Source organism: Labrus mixtus, chromosome 15, assembly GCF_963584025.1.
Source record: "Labrus mixtus chromosome 15, fLabMix1.1, whole genome shotgun sequence".
NCBI lineage: Eukaryota > Metazoa > Chordata > Actinopteri > Labriformes > Labridae > Labrus > Labrus mixtus.
In genome coordinates this window covers 14,687,643-14,705,012 of record NC_083626.1, presented here as the reverse complement: position 1 = coordinate 14,705,012, position 17,370 = coordinate 14,687,643, and the positions used below count along the sequence as shown (strand labels likewise).

General features: G+C 40.4%; 2 protein-coding genes across 3 annotated transcripts in view; one reads left to right on the top strand and one right to left on the bottom strand.

Moving 5' to 3' along the window:
• Window positions 1-2,245: 2,245 nt before the first annotated feature.
• On the bottom strand, window positions 2,246-7,414 carry ankrd33aa (ankyrin repeat domain 33Aa). Its single transcript, XM_061058043.1, has 5 exons — window positions 7,287-7,414; window positions 5,528-5,846; window positions 5,245-5,374; window positions 5,027-5,167; window positions 2,246-4,068 (listed from the first exon to the last, which is right to left on the bottom strand). The coding sequence occupies exons 2-5, from the start codon at window positions 5,783-5,785 to the stop codon at window positions 3,248-3,250; spliced, it is 1,350 nt and encodes a 449-aa protein (XP_060914026.1). The 5' UTR covers window positions 5,786-5,846; window positions 7,287-7,414; the 3' UTR covers window positions 2,246-3,247.
• Window positions 7,415-11,835: 4,421 nt separating this feature from the next.
• Window positions 11,836-17,370, top strand: part of arhgef25a (Rho guanine nucleotide exchange factor (GEF) 25a) — a 43,936-nt gene continuing 38,401 nt past the window's right edge. Inside the window, exons 1-2 of one of the 2 annotated variants that reach the window (XM_061056943.1) lie at window positions 11,836-12,737; window positions 13,828-13,969. In XM_061056943.1, the coding sequence (XP_060912926.1) occupies window positions 12,642-12,737; window positions 13,828-13,969 (238 nt within the window). In that variant the 5' untranslated portion in view covers window positions 11,836-12,641. The remainder of the gene's footprint in view (window positions 12,738-13,827; window positions 13,970-17,370) is intronic. The other variant, XM_061056945.1, reaches the window with a different exon arrangement.

Here is a 17,370-nt window from a genome sequence, read left to right as displayed (position 1 = left end):
TTGTTCTCAGGCTCTGTAATCTCTCTCTTTTTTTGGCTTCAGGCTGAAGAAACAGCTGGAAGCTCTCACATAATCTGTCATGTAGAAAAGACAGAAAATTGTTTTCTTTTTATTTATCTGTGCTTATTTTTCATCTTTGCTTATCTCGGTTGTTCCAAGAGCCACATGGCCCTATTCCTTAAGATTCACAAGTCTTTTTTTTTAATTATCCAGTGAAGTACAGGAAATGTGATATTGCTTAATACATTCCTTTTTTTTCAACGGTAAACTGTTGTTAAAGACATGACTCATTCAGAAAGTCAATATTTAAGCTGCGAAAAGACAGCATAAATAGTCATTTCCAGAGCTTACATTTTTTACAGACAGATGTGTGCAGTACAAGTCTCTGTACTGTTCCTTCACTCAACAGATCTGTATTAATTTTAGAGCTGACCTCAAATCCCGAAGTTCCCTCCTGCTAAGAGGAAGTGAGCCAAAATAATGAAAATGTCTCTATTTGGAGACATATTCTAGATATCGTTTGACTTACTTTAAATGTAAGCATGAAAATGAACTTATTTAAAACAAGTTGTCCAAAAGTGGCAAACCAAAGTGGCATTTAAGGCTAACTAACAAACACTATATGTTATACACTGCACATTGGATTAAAGGATTACGCAGTAAGATTCCAAAGCCACCCCATGCCACTCTCAAGAGCGCATTATAGGCTTCATTAAGAAGCTCAAAGTAAGTTTATGTGAAAAAGTAATCAAGGTTATGTGTACATGTGTGTAAGAGGTACATCAGTCAATTTACTACCTTAGGTGGTCGACAAGAGCAAAGAAACTGCAATAGCTGTAGACTGAGATTCCATTGGGCTCCAAATTCAGGGACAATGCAAAGTCAGCAAACACATACTAACATCAGAAACGAGTTACCTTCGGAGGCGAATGAAAAAAAACAAAACATGCTGCAGATTGCCAGAACAAATAGCCTACATTAACAGAAAATACAGTATGAATACAATGATGATGCAAAGTATTAAAAAAGTGCAGACATAAAGAAGTGCTCCAGACATGGTGAGGACGCCAAATGGAACTGGATTTTGAGGTTGTAATTAATGCAGAAAATTATTTACAAGAGGGTTCCCTTGATGCCCTCCTCCAGGCAGTGTGCATCATTTTTTTTGTCATTAAAAAATGTAACCGTAAATCAGTCATTTTATGAAATCCTATCCCTTATTTTTCTCCATGTTTTGTCTTTTCAGGTTTTTGTGTCTTTGATCTTACCCTCTTTGTGGTTTTAAAGTGTATTTGCTCTTTGTGCATTTGTTTCAGTTTTCTGCAGCATTTCTTTTTCAGTATGCAGCTGGTTACAGTTGTTCTATTTTCATTGGACTTTTTATGTGTTTATGAATTTTCATTGTTCTTGATTTTTTTTGTTGTTCTCCTTATAACAGCCATTTGGCTAAGTGCTCTTGTCAGCCACCAAACAAAGTTGAAATGTTGTTTCCTCTAAAATAGACAAACACTGTATACAGTACTGTAATAGTACCGAATATGAGGTAGACGTGCAGTCCAGTAATAAAAGGCGACAAACTCCCTTTCCTCCTCACAAAAGATTTTATATAAACACATTTTCTCACAGTTAAGATGTAAAAGACCTGAGCATTCTGAGTGTCCCGCTTTCACTGTGAAATAAACAACCACAGAAACGGTCCTTTTACATACAAAGTATCTAAATATATGTTTTTCTTAGTTAAGACAGTAACATACATATTAAAGTATTTATTCCAGTTTTAGCCTTGCCCTGAAATATGCATTATGTATACAGTATAACCAACTTTTTTTTTACAAAAGACTCCCTGAGTAACATGATGGGTAAATCATTTCTTTGATGTGCATGGACTGCTCTGCAGAAAGTAAATCTGCTGTTGTTTAAAAATAACAATACAACAGCAACTCTGGTAATCATAAAACAGCTCATCAAACATAGAACTTTTAGCACCAGTAGACTGATGACTTGTGATTGGTCTATCATCATCAGACAAAATGTTTGAGGGTAAGACTCAGTCCCTTTTTTTTCTGGATCTTTACGGTTACCATTCACATGACCCGGCAAAACAGTATGGAGCATTACAATCCTTTAAAGAGACAGAATAGGCTGCTACATTTTCATTAGTGAGGATTGGTTAACATTTATAGGACAATGAAAATGAAAAGTGTTTTACAAAACTCAATAAGGTAATGGATTTCTGTCTTTTAAAAAAAAAAAAAAATCAAAGATGTATTATTCTGAGTCTCAGTTCAGAGTTTTAAGCTCAAAGGTAGCCTCTACTTTGCTCAGCTCTTAGTGTTTGAGGGATTGTAGGATTTGTCTACTTGCTTGGCAGTTTTGGTCATAGCGTGAGACCTGTTCCATAGCCTTGTTTCACTTCCTGTTTCTGAATTTGTGAGAACAACTGAATGGCCGAACTGTACAATGGAACAAACCATTGCTGAATTAGAGTTTTAAAAAGTGAAACGAAACAGCTCAAATAATTAGCTCAAGAAGAGTTTTTGGATTGGCAATAAATTATCTCAACTCTGGACTGCAGACGGCACTAAACCCTCAGACATGTTTTTATACCAATAGATTGTTATTAGCTAAACAAAAAAATGCATTCTTGATAATATGGGTTTGCCTTCAACTGGTGGGTATGCAAGAGACTGCAAGCATACAATCCCCCCATTACTTCCTCAATCCAATTTATACAACACTTTGTTTAATGAGGTACTCCCATTGAAGACTGAGACTGAGACTTATAACAGTTGGTTAGCAGCCATTTTCTCTTTAAGCATTTGCTGTAGAGGAACAAATCAGAGTTTAATATGTTTATGTCATTCCCTCCATTCAACTCCGTTTAACTAACTAAAATACACAGTATTTGCTATCGCTTTGGTTATTAATAAGATGGCACCCTACTTAGAAAACATTCACAGTGTTCCTCATAAATATTGAGTTTTTTTCCCAAAAGAAATATTTGTGTAGAAGTCAACAGTCAGTGTTTGTGTAATGTCTGCATATGACATGTCACAGTGCACCATAGAAATGTTCAGCTTTCAAAGCTGAAATAAATCACAACTAATCAGTGGGTTTAATCTGTCAACTGCTCATTTCCAAACCTTTGGAGTTCCTTTTCCGTCTTTTAAACTTGTGTCATGGTGTTTGTAATCACACATGTCATCACTCATGCTTGAAATTATCACAGTGAAATTCCCATAATTCCTTATTTTGAGCGTTTGGACCCCTTCATTTTTTTATCTTCTTTTTCTTTTTCCTTTCCCTGTTGTTGCTTTTTCTCCCTCTTCTTCTCCTCCTTGGCTTCCTTGTACTTCCACACTGGAGGCTCCAGGTAGCCCCTCTGCCTCTTCTTCTTTTTCTCTTTCTTTGGAGTGGGCTCTCCAGATTTTGTCACCTCAATCTTGGGAACACAGCCCGAGGGGAAGATGCTGTTTCTGTGTGCCACGTTGCGAGGAATGTAGCTCCTCATGCCTCCTGATGGTATGCTCTCTCTTCGCTCTGAGTCCTGGCAGCAGGAGGTCAGAGACACAGATGTGGCTGACACAGCAGTGGGAGGAGCAGAGGTGAAGAAGCCTTTACTGTGAGATACTGTGCTCTCCTCTAACTCCTTAATGCTGTGCTTTTCAAGCAGTTCAGGGATGGCATACCGACGCTTGCCGATCTCTGGGGGGCTGGAGGGACAGAGGGGTCTGCAACCTGTTGCTACAAGGGGGCTGTGGATGCTGGTAGTCATCCGAACCATGTGGTCCAACACCCCGTTGTCCTCTGGGTCATGTGGGAAGTTAAAAGTAAGGCTGTCTTTAATGCGCTGCCTCAGCTTCTGACTGGCTGATTTGCTGCTTGTGGCCTTTGCTACAAGTTGCTTCAGCTCGGGCCACTCGGGAATGTAGCTTTCACAGAACTGCTCAGCAACAGGGTGAGCCTGCAGGCGCCGTAGTCGCAAAAGAGTCTCGAACCTTCCTGTCCTAAGAACCCAATCCTTCAGACCTCTCTCTTGGACCAGGTCCATTGCATTCATATCTGCACCTGCGCATGGGAAGGGGGGTAAAAGCAGAATGCATTGAAGTCATTAAAGAAACACATTTGATGGGCAATAATATCTTGAAAATATGTTTATCATATCTTAAAATAAGGTCATAAAAGGCTCAAGACTCCATTGAATGCATATATTAAGTGCCAGGGATTCTACAAGATGGAAGGAAATTAACTTTGTCCTCCAACAAGTAACACAACATGTGGTTAACACAATTAATTGAGTAGACAATAGCACAACACTACCAGAGGTAAGGCAGGTCATATAACAGCAAGGTGAAACAGGATACAGATAATAGAGCAGAAAAAACCCCCAAATCAAATCAGTCCAGAGTAAAATGGTATCAGGTTGTAAATATGTAGTTTCACACATTGGTTAAGGAAGACAGTCAGCAGTGTCTGTTTTAGAGATTTATAAATCCACGTCATGAATAATCCAGATTTAATTACATATCATTACAACATTAAACACTTATCATATATTCCTTCACCACGCTTGCTCTCATATACTACTATCATATTGACGAATGCTTTCAATTTATCTGCATAATCCAATTCTGGTTTGAAGTTTTTCAGTGCTGACTAAATGTGTCCTGTAGAGTTTATACAGGACTAATCCAAGCAGCCTAGAGAAGAATCGGATTAGTTCCCAGATCAGTTGTCCTGATGTACCCTGTACTTCAAATGTATATAACAACTATTTGGTTTATGATTGCGTGAGCAAGTTTATATTGTACAAAGTCTAATCATACTTGTATCGCAATGGTAAATGTAGCCTTTTCCTGAACCAGGGAAAATTACTATTGGTGAGTTTCTGCAGAAAAGTAAAAATCAGGGATGGCTGTCACAATAAAATAGTTTGTGTTGATAATGCGTGCATGCATACCGAAAGTTGTCATTTAAATACAACATTTAAAAAGTTAGTTGAAGGTTTTAGAAAGCACAAACTTACCATGCATAAGCAGGGCGGACACACATTCTTCTCGGCCTTGCAGGCCTGCCTTGATGAGGGCTGTGAAGCCACGAGGGTCTCTGACCTCAGTGTCCACACCCGAGAAGAAGTTGAGGGTGTAGTTCAGAATGGTGATGAAGCCTGAATCGATAAAGATTGTGAGTATTGACTCGAGACTAGAGGCTGGTGTCATGTGCTGTTTTTGCCTACAGACATACCTGCCTGGGCAGCTATCATGAGAGCAGTGTTGCCATCATTGTCTTGGTGGTTGATGTCTATGAATGGACACGTGTGCAGCATCGTGACAATGTCTACAAAGCCCTTGCTTACAGCCAGCATCAGACCATTCTGATGAGAATAAAAGAAAGAAATAAGTTGACCTTAATCCAACTCTCACTTTACTGTTATTTAAACTTTTTGTTGCAGAAATACAGACCTCTGAAGTGGTGTCAAAGTCAACTTCCTATAGTGTGATAAAAGGAGAAATGGAATCCATCTCACCCTGCCGTTGATGTCCAGCTCCATGGCCTCTTCCTTTGTTACTCCTCTCTCCAGGATCCGGCGCAGGGATACGCTGGCATTTCTGGCACAGGCCTCATACAACGTTTTGGGTGGCTCTGTATACTTTTCATCCGTTTCATATTCAGGAAGGACTGAGTCATCAGAAAGGACGCTCCCTGAGTCAGAATCATCAAGGAGGATCTCCGAGTCCCCAGATGGGCCTTCGCCCAAGTGGGGGTCATAATTTGCAGTGGCCATTGGACCCCCTTCTGCCTGGGATCACACCTGGATGTCAGGTCTGCTGCACACCATCCCACATCTTAAATAAGAAAAAGATTGAGTTTCATTAATCATGGGCATAAAATGTTAAACTTTACAAGAAATAGTGTGATGGCCTGCACTACCTCTAAGTTCAAGCAGATTTGCCAAGCTGTGGGCATGATTTAAGACCGCCAAACTCTGTCGACCTACCAGTAGACAACTCATGTGCCATTAATAAGGGCATAGAAATGTTTACTTACACTAATATGAAAGGTGTTGTGGTTGTGAAAAAAATGGTGTCAATTACGTGTAATATTAGTGTCATGTTGTTTAGGGTTTTGCATGAATGGTTGAAGTAAATCTGCAAAACCGCCTTTGAAGATGACATGGTGAATAGAGCTGAAGTCCTCAAAGGGCCTTGTCTATAAGGCACGATGCCTAAAGAGGATAAGAAGCTTCACCTCACCTCAGCCCTCCTGTCAGAGCAGCTGATCTGTAAGTCTGTGATTTAAAAAAAAAGAAAATGCAGGCTGACTTTATAACATGCTTTTCACCAATGTTTGTTTACAAGCTCAGCCATTTATAGAAGAAGAGAAGAGAGTGATGAGAGTAAACCCATATTTCTAGCATATTTAAGCTGATTAATGTGTGCAAAAGTATGCTAGACATGCAGATCTATCTCCTAATAAATGAAAGCTACAGCAAATGAAATTACTTTGCATCCCTAGAAGCTAAGGCTGTGAGAGATATATGAATGGAGGCGTTGTAGGAGGAGTGTACTGGGTTAAGAAGGCCATATGGTGCCAGAAGCAAGGGGGGCTAGGCCAGTGACAGCATCTGCCATGGTGTCTGAACCCTGTCAAATGTCTCTGCAGAACATAAACATCGGAATATCGAGCAGTTTTCTGCTGTAAATCCAAAAAAACATTCAAAAGGCAATCCATAAATGTCATGTTTTTACACAGGGACATGGCACAATCTCTTCAGAAGAGACTTAGTAGCATGATTACTTTCCAGTGAAGGATCGAGGGTGGCAGTCATTAAGCTTCCTTGACTCCTACATACATCACTACATCACATCCACTCAAGGAACAAATGCTGTCTAATAATTGTGTGCACAAAGTCGCTGTGCACATGCCGACAATGACACATTCATGCAAGGTCATTAGAGTAAGAGCATCTTTTGGGTAATCTCTTGTTAAATGCCAGATAGAGCTGCTCAACTCCATTAATCCCATAAACACAGGTTCCTAATTCTGCGAATGTATCATGCAGAAATGAAGATCGCCATTGCACAATGTTAGCTCTTTCTTCCACTTCTTGCACAAACATAGAAAGCTTCTACTTTAACTCTGCCATTGTGGCCACTCTAATCATGATATATGATCAAACATCTTCCTCTGTCTCCCAGATATTAGCTTTCTCTGTTGTTGCTCTAGTCTAAACCATGCTACAGCAGAATTCTCAAATCATAAAGTAAAACTTGTCAGAGTCTCACCCTCAAACAATCCAATCAAGGGTTGGTCCTCCTCTCTTTGTCTTTTGGGTTAAACCATCCTCTCATAGTGGACTTCCACTCTTCCTGTTGGCTCTTGCTGGAAACTGGTAACTTTACGTTTCCCAAACTGACACCCGCTGAATTCCTTCCCCCCTCCCCTCCATCTCTCCAACTGGCCAGTTAGATTGCAGAAATCCATCCAGGTCCCAACATAGACTGTGCTGTCCTAAGTCAGGCAACATGCTCTCTCCCTCTCATCCTGATTATAGAAGATTTAAGGATTAAGAGAAAGAAACAGACAGCAGCCAACCTTGCTCCTCTTACAGTCTGTTGAGTTAGCCTTCTCCCTCTTTCTCGTCTCTCTCCCTGTCCCTCTCTGATTCTGCTCATCCACAGCTCTCTGCTGCCCGTCTGTTGTGTCAGAGCAAACCTCTCCAACTTAGTGAATCACGCAGGCTGTGGCTCCTGAATGTGGAGCAGTGCCGAGGACTCCCTGCTTGGAAATCATTTCAGTGTGTCTGTGTGATGGGAGGCAGTGTCTTGGGTCTCTTTTCCCATGGAAATCCATTTGCTGGGACAACAAACTAACCCTGCTGTTACTCTAAGCCAGGGGGCCTTGGATGTAATTATTCCCATGACAGGGACGACACACACAGACATGCATGGAAACACATGGATGTTATGTTTTGCGTGCACACAAAGGCTAAACACAGCTCACTGTACACGCATTGGTTTAAAAGTCAAGGAAGCCACTAATTTGCATATTCTGCATGCTTGAATCAAAAACCCTCTACAAAAAAGATATCTTACAAAGTGTTTCTTCTGCATTTACAAAAACAAATGTGAAAAACATTTAAAGTAATTTAATCTGTAGTCGACTTCTTTACCGTATTCCTGTTAACACAAATTATTTGCATTATTCCACGTCAAGAATTTGAATAGTGTCATTTTGTTTTGCGTCCTCCTCTTACAGTAATCTGCAGCCACAACCTTTTTCTCGTATGGACAAGACTTTATTGTTATACAATGTTACAATTCACTTAGCAGACGTTTTTTAAGTTTATTTATAGCCCCACAGACCCCTTCACGTGGTATCAAAGGAGCATGTACACAGATTTAACCCTGACTCAGTTTGAGTTTCATCAATCAGTGACTGTGATGTGAAGGTAGCACGAGTTATGCAACAGTTCCTTTTCATTAAAGCGAGGCAGACCGCCCCCGTGTGATCAAACTAGGTATTGCAATGCTCGGACATGACTATCAATAAGATACTGAGACAGTTAAAATAGACAAAACAATTCTCACTGTGATTACAGCCTATAAATATATCTTCAAACTTTGAACGAGACAATTAGGAAAATCTGTCCATTTAACCGACAGAATGATACGCTGTGGACACCATCAGACCAAAGCTGACACATCTTTTCAAATAAAGTCCATTCAATCATATCAGGTTCCTCTGCAAATTCCTCATCAGAAGCTGTGAAGATACAGATCTGGCCTGTAGTGTCACGCTAACTGACCAACCTGACCCATTACTCAAAAGGTGCTATGTTTAGACACAAGGACCTGAGGTGGGACTTCTTACTTACTTGAAACACAGGAAAAGGAGAAAAAGGAAATGCTCGGTGGCAAAGATTTATTGCTTGTGAAAAGGACAAAACAGAAATGAAGCAGACAGGAAGAAATCCAGAGGAAAGGGAAGTATGTTTGGCCCAACAGGGTGGGGTAGTTAGGTTTGTTTTCTCCTTTATCTTTACAGAATACAGGAATGATCGGCTCGACCAGACGAGGGCAGCACAGCACGCTCTAACACCAGGTTTATGTCTACTTCAAAATCAGAGTCTTTGATCAGGTGCCTCAAAAAGAATCCAACAAAAAGTTTAACCAAAGATAACTAATCTGAGATCAGAACATTTTGTCCTGACGCACCCCTCTGGAAAGTTCTCACACTTATTCCTTGTAGGGTCAGAGTTCTTTTTCTCCTTTTTCTGCAAATTCCTGACTGAGACATTCACTCATCACTGCAAAAGGCAGTCCAGCTTCTCCCCAGACTCCAGAGTACCCAGCAGAGGTCAGTGGTAGAGCAGAATAACTTGGACAGAGGCATGAGAAGCAATGTGCTATGTTTAGCCGGCTTAATGACTGATACTAAAGGCAGCCATGTGCTTGGCTAATATTAGATTGCTGGCAGTCTCTCCACGACCGTCTTACCAGCACTTTGCTCTGACTCTGTGAGCATCTGTCATAATATTTCCCGCTCTGGGGCTATCAGACAAACCCCCTCTCCCTCCCCCCCTCCCCTCCCTCCCTTCCCCCTTTCTTGTTCTAAAGCTTCTCTAAAACCTCTCAAGATCAGGTAATGAGAAAGAACCAGAGAGGAAACACAGTTAAACTATTTCATATTGACAAAAGAGGAGATTTGGAAAGAAGTTACTATAACAAGAATTGTAAGTTTGTGGTGTTTGTTCTTTGACTACACACGAGTAAAAAAGATTGTGCACAAAAAATGAATTTGGGGATTTTTAGGACTTAAACCAAACCTGCATGCTGGAATAGCCTATAGAGCAACGCAAAATAAAGAGTTGCAAAAGCATGATAAAAATGCAATGGCTTACTAAATACACTCATACAGTCTAGGTGGCCCTAAAAATGGCATACATACATTTCACATTATATTTTAAAATCTAAAAGTAGTGCACATCATTAGAAAAGGAGACCGATGTTGCGAGGTGAAGTGACATATTACTGTAAGCAATTACTAACAAGAATTCTGATAAAGACAAACTTTGTTCAGATACTGTGAAATGTTTGAACATCCCTCTTGTCCTATTGAAATAAAAACATCAGACTTAAAGTGTTTGGATTACTAAAGAATGCAGTGAAAATTCAACTTTTTATTACTTCCCAGAATCACTTTATGGCAGCATTGTTTTCATAGATTCCTAGATTTTTTAGAAAGTGAGTGAAAGACACATGCAGCTAAAGTCCCTGGCCCAATTCCAATTGTGTACATTGCAGTGCACGGTAAGCATCTTCACTTGCAGAATTTGATAGTGTGATGTGACTACATTACCTTACTACATAAATTATTCTCCCTGACTAAAACCATAAAACAAACAAATAGAAAGAGGAGACAGTCTCAGAATACAATGATAAGGAAGCCCCCATTAAAGACTGGAAGCTTAAACACACATTGTGTGTGATTAAAACGATACAACACAAAAATCTCAGGCTGTACTGTGACTCAGTGAAGAGGAAAACTCTGATACAAAGACTGTCCAAACTATTCCTGAAATTGTATCAATTGAATTACTTATGTTTGCTGCAAACACGCATGCTCTACAAGACTTTGTGTGTTTCTCCACGCATAAAGCTGTGAATGTATTCAGTCCCTGGCATGTTTGTTGTTACATCTGTACAGTCAGTATTATCACAAACTGATGACTCAACGTGTCTGCAACAGAGACTTCAGAAATGTTTTATCAGATACAAATGTGAGTAATTATGAAGATAATCACTGAATTATGATTACAGTAAAATTGCAATAACCTTTACTAAACCCACAGTGGAAGCTTTTTTATTCCCTCAGATTTAAGACAGGATTTTAAATCAAAATGGATAAGTCTCAATAAAATGACTTTCAGTGTTGTTGGCATATAGCATTAAATTAACGTCTAACTTTAAATAAACTCAATTTAATCTGACGATATACAATAAGTACAGCTGAGAATCAGTACATTGTTTACCTGTTGTTTCATAACTTGCAGACGGACACACCCTAACAATGCCAGGGGGGACTTTGGTAGTTTGAGTGAAATATAGCATAACAACTATTGCATTGCTACAGAATTTGTTTCCGTTGTTCAAACTTCCCACAGGATATATTTGCAGGTTTAACTCTTTAATTTTTCCCAGATACCTGCAAAAATATTGAATATTTCATAATTGTCTGCTTGACTTTGTGTATAGTGCCATTTAGCACACTAGCATGCAAAAAAAGCTGAAATATGGAGGTAAAAATGCTTTGACATTAGCATGTTAGCATTTAGCGAAAATCTAAATTCAGCCTTAAAGAACTGTAGCTGCTTAAAGCTTATTTCAAGGCTGTAGACTCTCAGTCCTCAGTCAACGCAATTTTGATATAAACTGTTTATAGTTGTACAGATGAATTCCAAGAGAACAGTGATGAGCCAAAAATATGGTTTGTCTATAAAACATGAGTGAAAGCATTTGTAACACACACACACACACACACACACACACACACACACACACACACAGGTTAAAGTGTGCATGCAGAGTCGATCTGTAAACGATGTTACAAGCTTTCTAACTTGTAACTAACAAAAACTACTGGTTCAATTAATCACAGCCTTGGCTGTTAAATAGGTTTTGTAAGTATGTGTGTGCAATTGATGACAGTCTCTTAAACAGTTGAGCTTCATGGGCTGTGTGTTCAGACCTTATTTGGGGCTGCCCCGCTGCTCAACAGTTCACACACTCTAGTGTCACTGCCTGAGACAGGGGCAGAAATAAAGAAGGAGCATGCAGGGTACCAGGACAGTTCAAAGACAGACCAGAGAGAGATGAATAGTGAGAGATAGAAAAGGTTAAGATGGCTTGAGCTGGAGAGACACCCAGCAAGTGAAGGCAAAGAGGAATAAAGGAAAAAAGAGGGAGACTGATGGAAGGAGGAGATGTTTTGGGCAGGGGGGTGGTGATCATGTCGAGCCAATGAAGGACAAGAAAGGGAGGGTGATGTGGACAATCCTGAAGTTGTTTCAACATTCAGACAGTAGGAGAGAAGAAGAAGAACAACCTAGAGAAAGACGTCCATGCTGTGTAGACTCCTCATTTGGATGGATGTCAAAGAAGAGGACTTGAGGAACCAAATCTAAACCAAAAGGTCAAAGAAATCCTTCCATCAGAGGAATTTTTTTTTTGCTTGACTAAAACCTACCTGCATCCAGCTCACCTGTCTCTAAATTGTGGGACTTAAGAGACGGGGACATGGAAGAAAAAGTCCACTGGTTCCTGTCCCAGTGCTGTTATGTTCTCAGGTCCAGACAGCAACATGCCCCCCCCCTCTTCCAGGATCAATTATTCATATGAATGAGGTTTCCTGTGTGTCAGGGCAGGACGAGGCGGGCTGTGGTGGCTCAGCTCCAATTTGTGGCACAGTGCACAGCGAGACAGGAGCTGAGGGAGCAGAAAAACAGGCGGACAAAGGAAAGAGAAGGTAGAGGACAGAGAGAGAGAGAGAGAGAGAGAGAGAGGGAGATTGCGTGAGAGTTGGGTAGACAAAGGTCACAAAAACAGAGGAGGACAATCTGAGGAGAGTTTCGGGGGAGCATGAAGGCTCTACAGAAGAATCAGGGACGCACTGACCAGATGTTGGGAGCCATGGCTGACATGCTGACTTCTGTAGCCATGCCCAATCAACAGTGGGTGAGTTGTTGATTTGTTTGTATGTTCACTTGCTGGTTGCATAGAATGTAGTGTAGTGTAGTGCAAAAAAAAAATGGACTATAACATACACATATGGAGGTGTTTTTCAGGGCCTACAGAGCATGACTTCCATTGTCTCTTTTCTTCAAATCTATTCCTACCAAGTTTATTTTACGGCTTCGCGTAAACCTAAAATGGTCAAAAGCAGCGGAATAAAGAGAGAGAGGAATGGAAGAATTTTAAGTCTCTGTTCAGTGCTTGTGAGGAATCTTGGATGTTCCTGAGTAACAGGAAGCAGAGTGGCAGTGATTAAACCATCTGACCATAAACAAACCCATGCAGGCTGGTCTGACACCTCACCGCAACCAGGACTATTCATTTTCTTCCTTCCTTTTTCCATCCTTCATCCTTTGTACTTTTATTGTTTCTTCTGTTTTTATATAAATGTAGAGACATCTACAGTGAGAATTCTGCTGCAAGTCAAATAGAATGTTACAGGTGATCACTTTTCCTGAAGTGTTTTATGATCGCTGGTATAGCAGCCACTTGGTATTCAAAGTCTATTTTGCATTTTAAATGTTTGTCTACAAAAGAGATGATCCATAAGTTGCATTTAATGAACACATCATCTTGAAGTTCCAACATATAGAGTTTACACAAATGTCCAAATAGGTTTCTCTTTATGTCTAAATTTGTTTATCTTGATAAATCATTTCCTCCTTGGCAGACAGTGTTCGGAATAACAGTGATTATGATTTCCCAGCATCCTTGAAGAAGGCTGATAACACTGTTTTCATCTGTCTACCTCTATTCTGGTGCTGCTGTGTTTTAAATAAAGATTGAAAGTTCTGTCTGAGAGGCACTTCTCATCCAAGCTCTGTGGCAGAAAGTCGACCTCAGTGATTCCTGCTGCATTCTTGATGTGTGTGTAATGGAGAAAAGGATGAAAAAGATTCAGGGAACAGTGGAAAAAACAGCCACTGGTATAATGTTTTTGTGGTTGTGTGACCATAAGCACTTTGTACAATCTTACCATCACTTCCTCATCAGAGCAGGGCTCCAGCGCTGACAAAGACATCTCTGTGTGTAGCTCTCAGATGGAGGGGAGATGGACCTCCCATTGAGCGAGGAGGAGAAGGGGCCTGTGCAGGGCCGCTGGGAGCCAGAGGGGCTGGAGTGGGAGAAGCAGGCCAGTACTACAACAGACAATCCAGAGAGAAGAGAGAGAACAGGTAAGACCTGAAAGGGCTGCATGTTCAGAGCGTGACAGAGCATTTTGTGACCCAAACCCCCACAATGCTAGTCCAAACATTGGGCCTCACCAAACCAGTCAGAGCTTAGAAAGTCACCTAAACACAAACTTCCACAGTCTGCTTTGAGTCTTTGTGTGAGACGTCTCGGATTTCTGTGCAGTGACATCTTATACAGCCTGCTCGACCACTTCATCACTCTTTTATAAAGAAAAAGTCTCTGCTACAATGTCTGTTGCGCTACACAAATATACATGTTTGTCTATGGACTTCATCCCCTTTTTATACATGAACTCCTGCAAGTTCCAGGCAATTTCAGGATATTCAGATCCTGCCATTTTCAGGAATCCCCTTTTATACATGCTAGTTAATATATTACATTTATTGAACTAGGATGTTCACATTGACAAGCCTATCAGCAGTACGTATCATCGAAAATGTGCTTGAAATGTTCTCTTAAGGCAGGTGCAAATACATCGAACAAATGTTACATTTACAGGACACCTGAAACAGCAGTCCGCAAGACAGCACACAGAAAAGCTCTCGCCCAGTTTTACACACAAAATGAGCACATCCATTACATTGCAAATGTCAAGCCCACATTCAGTAAGGTACATACACATGAACCTCATAGCAGAAAACTGTCAGTGTCAGGTCAGGACCTGTAACTTTCAGAATTGGCCGTCATTCGTGTGCCATACAGCGGGGAGGCTTTCAATGTGTGGTTTCACAACTAGTTTAGGTGAGGGGTGCGTGCCAGCGTAGCGTGTCAAGGAGAAGGAAAGTTGTAATGGTGACTGTCTCTGGGTTAATATCACTACAACATAAGGACATATTCACAATACAAACATAATAGAAAAAACTTAAAACTGGAAACCGAGACCATGCCCACTCTCTAGTGTCGTATGTTACAGACTATTACCTGCTGCAATCACACAATGACTTGGTATACATGGACTGATATTGATATGAACTGTATCACGGTTTTGGTTTATGATTACTGCATCTTATTTGAGCAGGCACCTGTGATGTCCACCGTCTGTTGAGGTGGGCAGCGGACGGTGACAAAGCATCTAGTCCAAGATTTTGTCAAATATGAAAGTGGCTGGATCAGAGCCACTTCTTTTGTACTGATGTTTGGCCATAGTAACGTTTCTTCAGTACTTTACAACGTGACCTGACTATCTCCACCGTACTTGTTGGGAAACCGGCATCCTCAAGCCTGTTAACCACAGACTTGAATAGGTCCCATCTAAACGTCCGATAATATTTCAATCTCTCATTTCCGAAAGACAAAACTCAGTTTCCTTGTCACTCCAGAAGTAATGGTGCGTTTCACATGACCTTGGAAGTCAAAAATTCGGCTAATAAACTGGATACAACATCAGGAACTAGAGTCGGGAATTTCCGACTTGGAAATGATAAGGAACTGTAGTAGCATGAGCTAAAAGCTAACATGGCTGCTATGTGTACAGTAAAGTTTGAGCTGTACATTATAGTGTTTATAATCAACTTAGTCCTCTTTTTGTGTAATTAAATACATCAAACTGATATTATGGTACAATTTATATATCTGTGGACATGTTGTTATGTCGCATTCAAGCGCAAAGTTTGTTGTCGCCCAGTAAAAGCTAACAAAATAAAGGAACTCCTGTCTGTTGCTCGACTTGTTGTAAATGGAACACACCATAAGATGCTCACATTTCTGCCGCCATTTTTGATTTGATGTTACGTCACTAGGCTGAGCGCTTGCACAGGTACTTGTCAGAAGTCGGGGGTGAGGCATGACATGGACTGAACTTTTTCACACTGCAGGTTACATGTCCGTCGGTATTAATTCATTAATTCATACACGTTCACACGCAGCTGAAGCAGCAGCAGGAGCAATTTGGGTTTCGAGGTCATGCACTAAGACACATTGAGGGGATTGAACCCACGACCTTCTAGTTGAGAGAAGACCGACCCTACCACTGATCCACCCGGACATTGATGGGACATTTTCAGGAGTGCAGTGCATGTGTGAAATGAGTTCTAGAGTCAATGCCAGGTTAACTAGGCCTTTAGCATTCAGTATAAAAACATGCTTGACTCCCATTTGCCGTATCTGATGGCAGTTATTAGACTTTAATAACTTCAGACTGGAGTCACCTGAGTGTTTGCAGTAAACCATTATTAAACTCCACCCTCTCTATCGTCTATTTGAATAGATAGCAGTAAATTGCTTAACTACAAAAAACAAGTATGTGAGAGTGAACAGAGTTCTTGTGTGCAACACTTTCCAGATGGGGCAAGAAAACATATTCAGCTGCCCCCCGTCCCCTCCTGCCTCAGCCGCTATTGGTTGCACTCTTTCTGATTTTGCAGTGAAAGGCTTGCGTGCATTGCCATTTTCCTTGAGTGGAAAGGAACAAAAGGATCTTTGTAGCTGGATCTGGGTTTGGGTTAGCAAGAGTGTGTGTGTATATAAGGGGGGTTTTGGTGGTGTATACCATGTGGCTGGACCGCTTACTGTTTTGCAGAACAGTACGTGGCGTACATAAGTGGTGTTAGTGAGACCATAGGAAGCTGTCAGAGATGCTTATCTGTAATGCTTGTACTCTGATAGAGTGTGCTGTTGAGGTTAATGCTGCTAAATATTATTTAAGCATACAGCTAAGGGCTCAGTGAAGCAAAAAAGAAATACAATGTAAAGAAATGCCTGATGTAGGACCATGTGGAAGGATGCTGACCAAATGGGAGATTGTTTATTCTTGTTCCAGACAAGCTCCTTTGCTTAATTGTTTTTGCATAGCCTAATTTCCTCCGGATGGGAAATTGGATGGAAAATCAATGAAAGACAAAAGCAGAAAAACATCTGAACTGCAACAACAAGATACAGACTCTGTTGGCGAAGCAGAGGAGGGATCTGGATGGAAATATGGAAAATATACGAACAAGGTTTTATCATCAAAATGGTTTAAATATTTAACCATATAATCTAAAACAATTTGATTATTTTTGAATGTGTATAAATGGAAGATGATAATATCTTTATGTTAATGTAGTTTATATTTACATTTATTTTACCTGGCCGAAAGAGCAGACTTTCAAAATCACAAACCCATCAAAAATCAACATTAACATCACAACATGGACAGTTCCCAACATTTAAAAAAGATATTTAAATACACTGTGGCCTTTAAAGAAAAAAGCACCACAGAAAACAGTATGAGAAGGATTTACGAGGATTACTGTCACCACAAAACCTTGAATTTTTCAGGTTTGTAATTTTTAATTCTTCAATCATCATATTAATTATTCAACAAACATGCTTGGCAACCTTGAACTTTTTTGTATTATGTGTATACAGTTGCAAATAAGCTAAAGTAATGAACAGTCATTCC